This window comes from Mastigoproctus giganteus, chromosome 5 (assembly GCF_048544385.1).
Source record: "Mastigoproctus giganteus isolate SK-2022 chromosome 5, ASM4854438v1, whole genome shotgun sequence".
Classification (NCBI taxonomy): Eukaryota; Metazoa; Arthropoda; class Arachnida; order Uropygi; family Thelyphonidae; genus Mastigoproctus; species Mastigoproctus giganteus.
Genome location: NC_143579.1, coordinates 14,054,996 through 14,069,178, shown reverse-complemented (window position 1 = coordinate 14,069,178; position 14,183 = coordinate 14,054,996). Strand labels below are relative to the sequence as shown.

The window sequence follows — 14,183 nt, the reverse complement described above, 5'->3', positions numbered from 1 at the left end:
CATTAGTAGTGAGAGTGTAAAGTGCTTGCGATGGCATCGTGGTCACGAAATGAGATAAGGACAGTTTTGCGGTATAATTTCGTGCGTGGTTTAACCATAGACCAGTGCTTAGAAGAAATGACTCTTGCACTAGATGATGATTGTCCACATCGTACAACGATATTCAGGTGGTATAGAGAATTCCAAAGGGGAAATTTCACTCTGGAGGATTCTGAGAGGCCGGGAAGGCCACGAACGTCAGTTACGGAGGAAAACGTTACTGCTGTGAGGAAAATGCTTGACGAAAACAGGCGAGTGACCTACCAACAGATAGAGGATACTTTGGGCCTAAATGCACCAGCAATTCGTTCGATTCTGCAAGATCATTTGCACGTGAAGAAACTTTGTTCTCTCTGGGTGCCGCATCAACTGACTGAAGAGCAGATGACACGACGTGTGACTTGGTGCCGGGAGATGTTAAAAAAGTTTGATAAGGGACAATCTCGGTATGTGAACAACATCGTGACAGGTGACGAGACTTGGCTGTACTATTACGATCTGCCGACCAAGGCTCAAAACAAAGTTTGGGTCTTTGATGATGACGACACACCCGTAATTGTCAGAAAATCCCGATCTGTAAAGAAGAAAATGATAGCTGTATTTTTCAAATCGAGTGGAATTGTGGAACGTGTCGTTTTGGACACGCAGAAGACAGTCACAGCTAAGTGGTATACTGAACAATGCCTGCTTAAAGTCATTGGATCTATGAAGAACCTGCGGCCAAAGTCAAGAATGGACACCTGGTACCTCCATCACGATAATGCTCCAGCTCACCGCGCCAAAGCCTGCACCGAATATTTGACCACGACAGGACTGAAACTTCTCGAGCACCCTCCCTACAGTCCAGACCTTGCTCCCTGCGACTTTGCACTGTTCCCGCATGTGAAAATGAAGCTAAAAGGGAGGCGGTTTTCCAGTGATGAGGACCTTCTACGGGCTTGGGACAACGAGTGTGCTTTACTCCCTAGTGAAACTTGGCAGAACTGGTTTAAAGATTGGTTTCGGAGGATGGAGAGGTGTATTGAATGTAGAGGAAATTACTTTGAAAAAATTAAATAAACAAAGCTGTATTGCAAAACTTTCCTAGTACCCTTTGTATATCATATTTAACAATCAGCAACAGAATACTAACAACAAAGAATATTCATACATTTTTCAGTGTGTAATCCTAACTGGCTTCAGGTCAGGATTGTACCATGATCTGCTTCATCAGTGATAACAATTAGCTGATAGCAATATATTATAATACAGGTGTGGGTAATTCCATAAAGAAATATCAAAAATGTGTTTGGCCATTTGTGAAAAATATTTTTTACAAATATGAAAAGTTCAAATGGCAAAGCCTCAAACAACTGGCATCTGGTATATCTTACAGTTTAAAAAAAAAAAAAATAAATAAGATAAACTGCAGCCATTATCAACCCACTGCAGGATGGAAGCCTCCCCAACAATTCATGCTGAGGGAAATGGACCATAATCTGCCATGCTGGTCCAGTGCAGGTTGGCAGATCAACCATATTTAGCAGTCAGGGGCTTGAACCCCAGTCTCTACTCAAAGAGAGTGTGCTATTGCACTCCTGCTCCTGACCACTTCTCTATGGAGGCCAGTTCTTACAGTATATCCTGTTAAATAAATAAATAAAATTATTTCTTGACTAAATGTCTAAGAGTATGAAAAAGGTTGTTTATGCATGGGTACTGCACTTCCATCATTTCTACTACCCAGGTAGTAGGCATGCATCATTTGATTATATCTCATATTGTGAATACCTTTACAATGAGTTGCCGAGGTATTGCACTGCTTTGAATAAGTAGTGCTTCGGCAATGAAGAAGATGCTACTTATTCTCGGTGGATACCACCGCCCAGACAGCACCGTTTTGAAGCTTGTTGGCTTACTCATCTGCGGGTGAGCAGGTACCCTGTTGTTGCAATAGTGACAACCCAGTTATGAAGTATAACTCCATAATATGAGAGATGCTCGATGGTGTGCATGGTTTAATCTAAAACTATTCCTTGGCTAAATGTCTAAGAGTGTGAAAAAGATTGTTTATGCATGGGTAATGCGAGATATAATCAAGCGTCCATGCATACTACCTGAATAGTAGAGATGACAGAAGTGCATTTTTTCATACTCTTAGACATTTAGTCAAGAAATAGTTTTAGATTAAACCATGCACACCATCAAGCATCTCTCATATTGTGGAGTTATATACTATAAAATATTTAAGGGCAAAGGCCTCATTTTAACATAGCCATCTACCAAAGTAGTTAAATTAATTAATTAAATTGGCATTGTATTTGGTTATATCTCATATTGACCCTGGTGTTGCCATAGTGACAACCCAGTTATGAAGTATAACTTCACAATATGAGAGATGCCTGATGGTGTACAGTGATATAGACTATAAAATATTTAAGGGCAAAGGCTTCATGCTATGAGGTAGAATGACTAACATACAGGTTAGCGCAAAAAAGCATCATTTTAATGTAGCCATCTACCAAATTAGTTAAATTAATTAATTAAATTGGCATCATTTTGGTTATATCTCATATTGTGAATGCCTTTGCTTTATTGATGCTTTTGCACTAACCTATATGTTAGTCATTCAACCTCGTAGCACGAGGCCTTTTCCCTTAAATATTTTATAGTCTATATCACTGCACACCATCAGGCATCTCTCATATTGTGAAGTTATACTTCATAACTGGGTTGTCACTATTGCAACACCAGGGTACCTGCCCACTCACCGAGGAGAAGCCAACAAACTTTGAAACGGTGCCATTTGGGTGGTGGTGGTATCCGCTGAGAATAAGTACCAGTAGTCTTCTCCACTGGTGAAATGGAGAAGACTATTGGTTGAATACCTTCGCAACTCGTGAAGGTATTCACAATATGAGATAACCAAAACGATGCCAATTTAATTAATTAATTTAACTACTTTGGTAGATGGCCACGTTAAAATGATGCTTCTGCACTAACCTATATGTGCAGTTATACTTCATAACTGGGTTGTCACTATTGTAACAACAGGGTGTACAATATTGTACCTGCCCACCCACAGATGAGTAAGCCAACAAGCTGTGAAGCAGTGCCATCTGGGTGGTGGTATCCACCGAGAATAAGTAACATTAGTCTTCTCCACTGGTGAAGTGTTACTTATTCAGAGCAGTATGAGATATAATCAAACGATGTGTGCATACTACCTGGGCAGTAGAAATGTTGGAATTGCAGTACCCATGCAAAAACAACTGTTTTAAAATAAATGTTTTCCATACTATTTTTTTTTTTCATTTTCAAGGATCATTGTTATGTATAGGTACTTTTTTTAGAACCTATAGTACTTAGTATTGTGGATGAGTTGAAGGTTGAAAAGATGAAAGAAGGTACTTGTTGACATTAGACTTTAACTTTTACAGATTGTAATTTTCAGGAAATACGTACGAAGGAAGGTTGTTCCAGAAGACAGAAGTTAAATAAATGAGGAAGAAGAAAGTTGGTTCTGTGGGATTGAACTTGGACAGTAATAGGATGTTGACTGGTTGCAGCATTTGTTTGGACTGCTTTGAAAGAGAGAGCAGGAATTATAGAAGCCAATTCAGAACAACAGTGCCCATGAAAGTATCTATAGAAAAGGCATGCAACAGAAACAGAATATCTACAAGACAGAGAGTGGAGAGACTCTGTTACAGATGAGACATTAATTAACCTAACTACCCTCTTTTGAATGGAATCTAGAAGTCTGAAAGAGGTTTTGGGAACACTGCCCTAGATGTGGGAACAATATTCCATGGTAGGCTGGATTTGCAATTTCTAGAGTCAACAACTGTTTGGAAGAAAAGTAATGCCGAGAGCAAAAGAGAAAACCCAGTTTTTTAGATGCAAAGGAAGCAATATTTTTAATGTGCTTTATGCCAAGAGAGAGATTAGAAGTCAAGGTAATCCCCAAGATCTTGCCAAGAAATCAGATTGTCATCGAAGATAGTCATAGGAGCAGAAGAATCCTTTATGCAAGATATAAGACAGGATTGAGTTTTAGAAGAACTGAAATTAAGTTTTCTTTGCCTCACTGGAGATCAGCATTTAAGGATTTGGCAGTGGATACTTGAGAAGTTGAAACTGTTTGAGCAGGGCAAGGTTTCTCAAACTGGAAATTGGAAAGCAATGTGCTATCATCAGCAAAACTATGGAGAGGATTTCCGGTCAATTGAAGAAGGTCATTAATATACAAGAGGAAAAGGGTGGGAGAAAGAACCGAACCTTGGGGAACACTAGCAATAGTGGAGAAGTTAGAAGACAAAAAGCCATCTACCAACACCCGCAGTGAGCGGTCAGAGAGAAAAGTGGATTCCCAATTACAAAGAACAGCTGGCAAACCACAGGATGGAAACTTATTTAGAAGACCTTTATGCCAAACACGATCAAAAGCTTTTGAAGTGTCCAGAGTTTCACCAAACTTTTCTATTGAATTTGTCCACAGATGGGTAACATAAGCCAGAAATCACCAGTGGAACAACACTGGCAATCGTTGATCAGATGAAATATTTCCAGACAGTTTAAGAGTTGGCAGTTAATTGATTTCTCCATTACTTTGGAAAGAGTAGAAATAATCGCAATGGACACTACTGGATGGAAGAGATTTGTCACCCTTTTTAGGAACTGGCTAGATATGAGCAAATTTCCAAGCAGAAGGAAGTGAAACCAGATGACACAAAACAGGAGTAAGTTCAAGTGCACAGGTTTTGAGAAAAAGCGGAGAAATACCATCAGGACCTGGAGTTTTCTTAGCATCAGTTTCATCAAAATCCTTCTGACATCCTTTTGATGGAAAACCACAGAAGGCACTGAATGAAGTGCGCTCGGAATTGTGGGAGGTATTTTACCAAGATCATTAATACATGAGTTTGAAAAAAATGGGATGCTAGCAGTTCAGCTTTATCTTTGGCTGATGTGACAACAGAACCATCTGGTTTTGACAGAGGTGGAAACAGAGATGATCAAAAATTGTGGCCAATAGCTTTGGCAAGAGACCAGAATGCTCGGCTACCATTTGGACAAGAAGCAAGTTTTCTACTCTTAGCCAGTTCAAAATCCAGTTTGGACTGATTAATAACTGCTTTACAATGTATAAATAATACTTAATAATAATTTTTATTATTACGCAATGTCGCTTATAAAAAAGGTAGTACTGGAAATATTTTATAATAAAAATTCAGAAACATTATACGATTTCAGAGAATATAGGCTTAGTGGTTCGCAATAAAAAATATTACATTGAAAGGGGGTTCAAGAGTCAAAAAAGGTTGGGAACCGCTGTGCTAGATGATACGTCAGTCAACATGCACATATATATGTTAACTGATTCTGATATTTTTTCTAAGTAATATTTTTGTTATCATTTTATTAACTTTGAAGTATAAAATAAATAAGGATTAATTGATATCTATTTGGCCGTACAATTTTAATATTTCTAAAGTGACCAAAAAGATTCAGTCAATATCTGTTAAGTTAAAATCCCCCGTTACAAGACATTCTGATTTACTGGCCCTCTATTTCTCTGCACAACTGTTTATTGTACTCATCAGAATCATTAGGCCTATAGCACACTCTTACTCTCATTTTCCCTTTCCCAGTGTTTATGTCACACCAAACTGAATCAACACTGCACTGTCCACACATGTAAACTGGATGCACTACCTTAGATTTTGTGTTTCTTATCTAACAGCATAACCCCTGCTCCCTTCCCACCCTGTCTATCCTTTCTGTACACACTGTACTCCTTAAATTCCAATTCTGCACTGCTTATATCTGTGTGACACCATGTCTCTGATATCCCAACAATATCTGCTTTTGATGTCTTGATCAGCACTTCAAATCATTAAATTTATTTACTATACTTCTAGCATTGATGTACATGCAAGTACACAGGCATCTGTTCTTACTCTTAGTTATCCTAACACAGCCCATGTATTTACTTGTTCCATGATGACTCCCAGCAGCTCTTGAAATACCCAGCAACTTCCTCTCTAGGCTGCTGCTCGTTACAATAGAAGCAGTGCAAGAATCACTTTTGTCTCAGCCTGTGGCCACTGTTAATCTTTTAGTCTGTGAACCCCCTCCAAGCCAGCAGTTGTTATGTTATTTTTGGTTTTTAGGAGCATTAGCAACTAAGGCCATATTGCTCCGGGATGTGTGGTGGTCATTCCCTGACCTTTCCGCATCCTCCGTATTTGGTGGTGACGGGCTCGAACCCCAGTCTAATCAAGAAGCGTGTGCTACGCACCGCTGCTCCTTCCTACCTGGCTATGGAGGTGCCAAGCCAGCAGTTTTCCAATGCACCTAACACTGCCTCAATAGCATCAGCAAATATCCTTGCACCCTTTCTATTTAAGTGTACCCCATCTCTGTAGAAGCAGTCTCTCCTGTCAACAAGCACAGACCATGCTGAAAAATATTCTACCCCTTGAGCCTTGCATAATCTCTCCAGGGCCGAATTGATCAACAAGGCTCTCATCATATATTCTCTCCTATCATGTCTGGGCAGAATTGCAGACACTTTCAAATTTAATCCTAATTCGTGACTTTTTTTCAACATTGACTTGTACTCATTAAGTAAATCTGCAGATCTCTTACTCTTAATGTCATTAGTTGCAACGTGTACAACAATATCACCTTTTGTGCCCTTGAAAGATGATATCTGCTCTACAACGTCATCAACTTTTGCCCCTGGCAGACATACCCTGGTTCCATTCCACCTATCCTTTCTGCATAATACTGTATTTCCCCATTTACAAGATGCACCTTTTTTCGAAAAATTTGGGGTCTAAAAACTGGGTGCATCTTATACAGTGGTTGTAGATTTTTTTAACTTGCATTTCCCGCTTTTTCGCGCTTGTCTTTGCGCTCATTGTTTCGCACTTGTTACTGGTATATTAGGTTACGTTTTGCCACGTTCTGCCCAGAAATGGCTCAGAAAAGATTTTCGTACAGTTAAAAGTGATCTAGTTTGCAAAAGTGAATGGAAATCGTGCTGTTGAACGTAAGTTTGGTCCTACTCCAACTGAGAAAACAATCCAAGACTGGCTACAGGAAGAAGAAACCCTACTGAAAACGCCACGGCAGAAGAAGGCCATTAGAGGCAAGTCAGCAAAATGGCCTGATTTAGAGAGGGAATTGAAGTTATGGATTGAGGAGCAAAGGGCAATTGGAATTCCTGTGTCCACAAAGATGGTTCAGCACGAGGCAAGAAGAATTGCTGATGAAAAAGAAGTTACTGATTTCAAAGGAGGACACAATTGGTGCTTCAGGTTCATGAAATGGAATGGACTAAGCATGCGTACACACACCAGACTTGCCCAAAAGATGCCTGAAAGCTATGAGTAGAAGGTCGGAAGACACATCAGTTTGAGTTGGGACAGATTGCAAATATGGACAAAGTCCCCCTTCAATTTGATGTCCCAAGTAACAGAACTGTTGATAAGAAGGGGGTGAAAACTGTAACTGTGAAGACAAGTGGACATGAAAAGACCATTATACAGTTGTTCTAGCTTGTTGTGCCAACGGAACCAAGCTGCCTCCTATGCTGATTTTCAAATGCAAAACAATGCCAAAAGAAGACATTCCTCGAGGAGTGATTGTCCATGTTCATGACAAGGGTTGGATGGATCAGGATGGGATGAAGATCTGGTTTGAGAAAGTTTGGAGCAGGAGACCAGGTGGGCTCTTATGCAAACCTGCCCTATTGGTGCTTGATCAGTTCAGGGCACACATAACAAAAAAATACATACAAAGAAGATTGCTGCAGAGCAAAAAAACAAAACTTGCTGTCATATCTGGAGGCTTGACATCCCAGCTCCAACCACTTGATGTCAGCATTAACAAACCCTTCAAAGCTGTCATGAGAGACAAATGGAACCAATGGATGAAGTGTTCTGGGGTCAATTTGACACCAGCAGGAAGAGTGAAGAAACCAACTATAGGAGAAGTTTGTACCTGGGATAATATCAAGATTGAGATCGTTGTCAAGTCATTTAAGAAGTGTGGCATTACAAATTCCACAGATGTAACTGAGGACGAGGCAATATATGAAGACAGTGATTCGTCATCAGACACAGATGAGGACAAGCTAACGGATGGGAGTTTTGACAGTGATGAGTTGTATAAATTTTATGATGAATAAAACTTGAGTTCAATAACTTTATGTAATACATTGTTTTTCCAATTTCGGGCCCCAAAATTAAGGTGCATGTTATACATGGGGATATATGGTATATTGCCTGTCTCCCTGACAATAATGTCACCAACAATAACTAGTTCCTGTGGGACCAGTGCATTCTGCCTTGGAGATTGCTTCTGTATTGCCTCATGCACAGGAGTGAGCTCTGGCATTGAGCTGGGCAGCTGAGAGCTTGATGGGCCCCCTCATATTAATTCCTTCGAAGGCATCTACCCTACACCTCAAACTCTCATAGACGCTCATCAGAATGCTGAGTTGGCACCTAATTTCTTCACAGTCTCTGCACATAGCACACGCAAAGGCAGCCTCCTTGGCTAGATCATGTCCTGGTTTAGAAAGGTCCACAAACATTTCACATTTCGCACATTTTTTTAGACTGTGATGTGTTAGAGAATCGCCCCCTTCGGTTCTCCCACGAGCCACAGCACTCCGGCTACTTTGTGTTCATTGCTTTGCTGTTCTAGTCTAGGTCATGATTCCGTTCAAGTACAATTTATTTCACAATGAAATTTAATAAAATAATATATTTTACTGATTAATTGATAATACTATGCTAAGCTAACAGATTTCTAATACAGTGCCGTGTATTTCACTATCTAGTTTTATGTTCAACCTTATACAATCACGTTCGGGATATATGTTACGCTATTCCTTGTCGTTTAACAATGACTGCAAGTTACAAATGGTAAAATCTACGGACACTAAGTATTAAGTTTCAAATTCGCTATCTAAATTAAAAATAAACCAAGGAGCTTGACTAGGACTATAAAGCTACTTATAGAAAATAATTTAATATGACAATTAAATCAATAAAACGGCTAAATAAAAAAAAAACTTAAGTGTTCACCAGAGCTGAAAAATCTTGTCCAAATTTAATTGGATGCGTATTTATATATTTATTTTCAATGTACATTTATTTCAATGTGTACTTATTAAAAAATCAGTGTCTTTTTTATTGCATGGCCACACCATACATATACATGAAAACTACATCAAAAAATAGCAAAGCTCAGTGAATATGACAGTGCATGTTACATTTTTCTATTTTCAAGGAAAAATTACTATTTTCAATTTAAAAAAAAAAAATGGTAAATTCTCCTGTATACACAATGAAATTTATTTAAAAACATAAAAAATGATAAAAAATATATAAAGTTGGCTTAGATATATAACCAAATTTTTTCAGTTAAAAATTTGTATTTTTTTTTTTTTTTTATGTGAACCCCAAACACGAGAGGTATTAGAACCTACAGTACTTTGTACCGTGCTTGGGTAGGTTGAAGGAGAAGTATGGGGGGAGGGGGATGCCGGAAACTTTGCTCTAGAGACTAAACATGGGTTTCACCACTTCAAGCCTCCAATAAGCAAAGTGGTGGTATTTCACCAGTTGATGAAAGTAACCCTACCAGATTTCACCAAAAAAAAAAAAAAAAAAAAAAAAAAAGTTATGCATGTGGTGTGTGTGTGTTTATACACAGAGTGCTTCATAACACGTGAACTGTACTTTCAGGATTGATTTATGATCTGAAAACAAGGAAAAAATGTTCGTATAAACATGTTTCTGATTCTGAATGGTTACCGAGCTATATCTGTTTGAATTTTAAACAACAGCTATGGAGTTTTCAAAAAAAAAAAAAAAAAAATTATAAATATGAATATAAACAAATATATATCTAGTATGAATAAACATTTTACTAGATGTGCCTGCTTTTATTTTTATTGATTATTTTATTATTTTTTGCCATTAAAACTGCACAGTCAAATAGCCATAGCTCTATAACCATTACAAATGGACACGTGCTTATATAATTTTTTTTATTGTTTTCAGGTTTTGAATGAATCTTGAAAGTATAGCCCACATATTATGGTGCGTGTGTGTGTGTGTAAAAGGACCTCTCAAGATAATCAATCTCCTTGCCCCTTTTTCCCTGAAAAGGGGGGGGGAAGATTAGAGTGTCTAACAGACTTTAAAGGACAGATAAAACCATAACAGTAAACATATATGTGAAATCTTTTCAGCTGTTTAAAATTTTATTCATAAATCTATAGTTAATATCACTTCCCATATAATTTTCCATAGCAATAATTGTAACTGTTTACACCAGTCAAATTAATGGAAATAATCTAAGCACTCCTTATAGTAAATTAAATTATTAACAGGGGCTCACATCTGGTGAGCCCCTGTTATGATATCCAGCAGCTCAGGACCCTGGGCTTGGCACACCCAGGGTCCTGAGCTGCTGGATATCATCATTCTTCTCTTTCTTGGTGATTCCCTTTTGACACTCTCTCTCTCTCTCTCTCTCTTAGGGTAACTTGGGAATTTTTTTTTTTTTTTTTTTGGCTGGTGCAGCATAAGCATCAGGCTTCCTTGCACCATAAAGCTAATAATAATAATAACAATAACATTTCTTTAAAATTCATTCTGTATGTAAAATACTACAGGACTGCAAAATGATGTTTCAATGTAATAGCTGAAGTCAAATAAAATTTATGCTTTACTGTGTTCAATTTCAATAATGGGGATCTTTCTGCTTCCTCTAAAGACCATGGTCAAGTAGTCAAACTTAAGGCTTGGACTTATGTCCAACTTAGAGACAATTATATAGCATTATCTACAGTCCGTAAATTGCAAATAGCTTTTTACAGAATGTCACCTGTAAAACAGTTGATATTCTGTACATTACTACTGTACTATATAGCATCATCTGAAAGGGTGAATCTGCTATGCATTTAAAAAATTTGACACCACTAGGGCAGCTGTTTTGAAACTGTCCTAGTGGCATTTCAGGGTGTGTAGAACAAATCCAGCCCATTTCTATGGATTAAAGGTACGCATAATGTTCATTAAATGTTTAAATAGAAATTTTAGCTTTTTACACTATGTGGCTATTCACTTAGACCTGGTCTTCAGAGGAAGCAAAGAGAGATGACTAGATTGAAATCAAATGCAGCAAAGTGCACCAATTTTATTTAATTCTATATGTTTAATTTAACAGACTATAAAAGATCCAGATACACATTCATATTTTAATGTATACGAATATATACAATTTATAGATTTTAACCATAAATGAACATCAATCAAGTCAGAAAAGAATCTCTTGACTAGTTTAAGTTTGTGCAGCAATATTTATAACTTAACTATTATGCCATTAATGTTTGATACTGCTGTCACTCCAATTTGTTATCTCTCTCTCATATACACATCAACTGGGGGACCAAAACACTGAATTTTTCTCTGGAGACCACAAGAGTTTGCTGCCACTGATTCAAATCACATTTTTTAAATTTCTATCAACATAACTAATAAACATCTTTTCAACATTGTACTAACCTTTTCTCTAAGAGTTTTGCAGAGGGCCATGTCTGGGTCTAATAATCCACTAATGAAAGAAGGAATTGTGTCTTTAGATTTCAATAGTGAACCATGAATTAAATAGGAGCCTGAGATATAAGGGACATTCCAAACTCCCCTTAAAAAGAATTTACATGCTATCAGAAATACAATTAGGATAACACATTAAAATATTTAATAATATGAAAAAAAATATGAAAATTTTTACTACTAATGTTTACACAAATGTATTTTCTTCCACAGCATACTTAAGCTATGGAAAAGAAAGTTGAAAGAAACTTAAAAGTTTGTTACATATACAGAGAAACATATTTGTATCATTTATATATTCATTACAGTTTTTGTCCATCTGGAAAATGAGATGGAATATACTAGAAGTAATAATTGAAATTAGGAAAATTTGGATTCTCAGTCAATTAACAAGGATATTTTACTATTGCTGTTATACAAGTATGTTATCCTATAAATGAATTATTTCATTATTACTATCCATTATCAGAGCATTTAAAAATGCATATTGCAAACATTTATAAACAAAGAAAGAAAGAAAGTGTGGAGAAAGTTACACATGAAAAGTAAAAGCAACTTGAACAATACTTTCTCAAAACAAAACATAAAATAGAAAGAGAAACAAGAAAGCAGAAAAAAAAAAAAAAAAACCAGAGTAAAAGTATGCAAAGGTGACAAAAATGTAATTATAAATGTAATTTTTTTTTCCAGATGTTTCATGGATCTTGAAAATTATGGGAAAACATATATCCTATTAAAGTATATTTCTGCTTTGCATTTTTCCACATAAGAATTATTTGAGTCTGAGATGATTCCATTACAGAAATGAGATAAAAAAAAAAAAAAATCACGAAATTCCCTCTCTTCTATTAATCACAGAGTTGTCAACCATGGTATATTTAAATATAATTACGATAAGTATATTAATTGAAGTTATTACTGTATTGGCATTTGAATTATGGCTGAATAACTAAACTACACTGCAAGATGACTGAGTGATGAAGGAAGAAATACTGAATTCATTTAAGGTGCAACCAGGTGGTAGATGACTTTCATCAACCGGTGAAATACCACCACTTTGCTTATTGGAGGCTTGAAGTGGCGAAACCCGTGTTTAGTGTCTAGAGCAAAGTTTCCGGCATCCCCCTCTCCCCATACTTCTCCTTCAACCCATGCACGGTACTAAGTACTATAGGTTTTCATACCTTTCGTGTTTGGGGTTCTCATAAAAAAAAAAAAAAAAAAAGTACATAATAGTTAAGATTAATTACAAATCATCTTATGTGACTATAATAACTGTTATTTTTATTATTTTTATTTATTAATAACTATCATATTAAATGGGCTGATAAAGCATTTTAATTTGATAAGAAATCAATGTAATAATAGATTAATATATATCCACATTAAATTTTTCAGTCCTTAATTTAAATTTAATTGAGGTTTTTTTATATCTAATCAGTAATGCCATATTTTCACTAGTGATTGGTTTTTACAATTAGCTGATTAGTAGATATTAAATAATATTTCAAATAACTTAGCAAAGTAAGAAAATAAAAAACAACAGGAGAGGAGTGAATTCAAAAAATAAGGAAATCCAAACTGCACCAAACTTCAAGTCAAATTATGCTAAAATTTGAAGAAAATATGCATTGTAGGTAAAGTGATTTTTTCTGTTATTTATTTTTTTTTGCACATCCTTTCTGAATTAGTTAGTGGGCTGCTTTGTTGTAATCCATACATCACGCAACACAGTGGCAGCCCCCAAGGCAGAATGCGCTGGTCCCAAAGGAACTAGTAGTTGTTGGTGACTCAATTGTCAGGGAAACGGGAAACATGCTTTGTAAAAAGGATAGGTGGAACAGGACCAGGGTATGTCTGCCAGGGGCAAAGGTTTATGATGTTGTAGAGCGGATATCATCTTTTAAGGGCACAAAAGGTGATATAGTTGTACACGTTGGCACTAATGATATTAAGAGTAGGAAACCAGCGGAATTACTTAACAAGTACAGGTCACTGTTGAAAAAAAGCTGTGAATTAGGGTTGAATTTGAAAGTGTCTGCAATTCTGCCCAGACACGATAGGAGGGAGTATATGATGAGAGCCCTGTCAATCAATTCGGCCCTGGAAGGATTGTGCAAGGCTCAAGGGGTAGAATTTTTTTCAGCCTGGTCTGTACTTGTTAACAGGAGAGACTACTTCTACAGGGATCGGATACACTTAAATAGAAAGGGTGCAAGAATGTTTGCTGATGCTATCGAGGCAGTGTTAGGTGGGTCGGAAAACTGCTAGATTGCGGGGATACAAGGACTAATAGATTAACAGTAGCCACAGGCAGAGGTAAAAGTGATTCTTGCACTGCTTCTATTGGAATGAGCCGCAGCCTGGAAAATAAGATGCAGGATATTTCAGAGACTGCTGGGAATCATTGGGGTACAAATAAACACATAGGTTATGTTAGGGTAGCTAAGAAAACGAACAGGTGCATGTATACTTGCGTGTACACCAATGCTAGGAGTTTAGTAAATAAATTTGATGAAT

At 37.0% G+C, this 14,183-nt stretch overlaps 2 protein-coding genes across 2 annotated transcripts in view; one reads left to right on the top strand and one right to left on the bottom strand.

Annotated features, from left to right (window-relative positions):
* The window catches only part of LOC150085182 (procollagen-lysine,2-oxoglutarate 5-dioxygenase 1-like), a 248,928-nt gene that overhangs the window by 51,253 nt on the left and 183,492 nt on the right, over window positions 1-14,183 (bottom strand). The window contains exon 14 of the mRNA XM_090373918.1: window positions 11,613-11,751. Within this exon, the coding sequence (XP_090230044.1) occupies window positions 11,613-11,751 (139 nt within the window). The remainder of the gene's footprint in view (window positions 1-11,612; window positions 11,752-14,183) is intronic.
* Window positions 11,889-14,183, top strand: part of LOC150085183 (immunoglobulin domain-containing protein oig-4-like) — a 23,701-nt gene continuing 21,406 nt past the window's right edge. Inside the window, exon 1 of the mRNA XM_090373834.1 lies at window positions 11,889-11,918. Coding sequence (XP_090229960.1) covers window positions 11,889-11,918 — 30 coding nt within the window. The remainder of the gene's footprint in view (window positions 11,919-14,183) is intronic.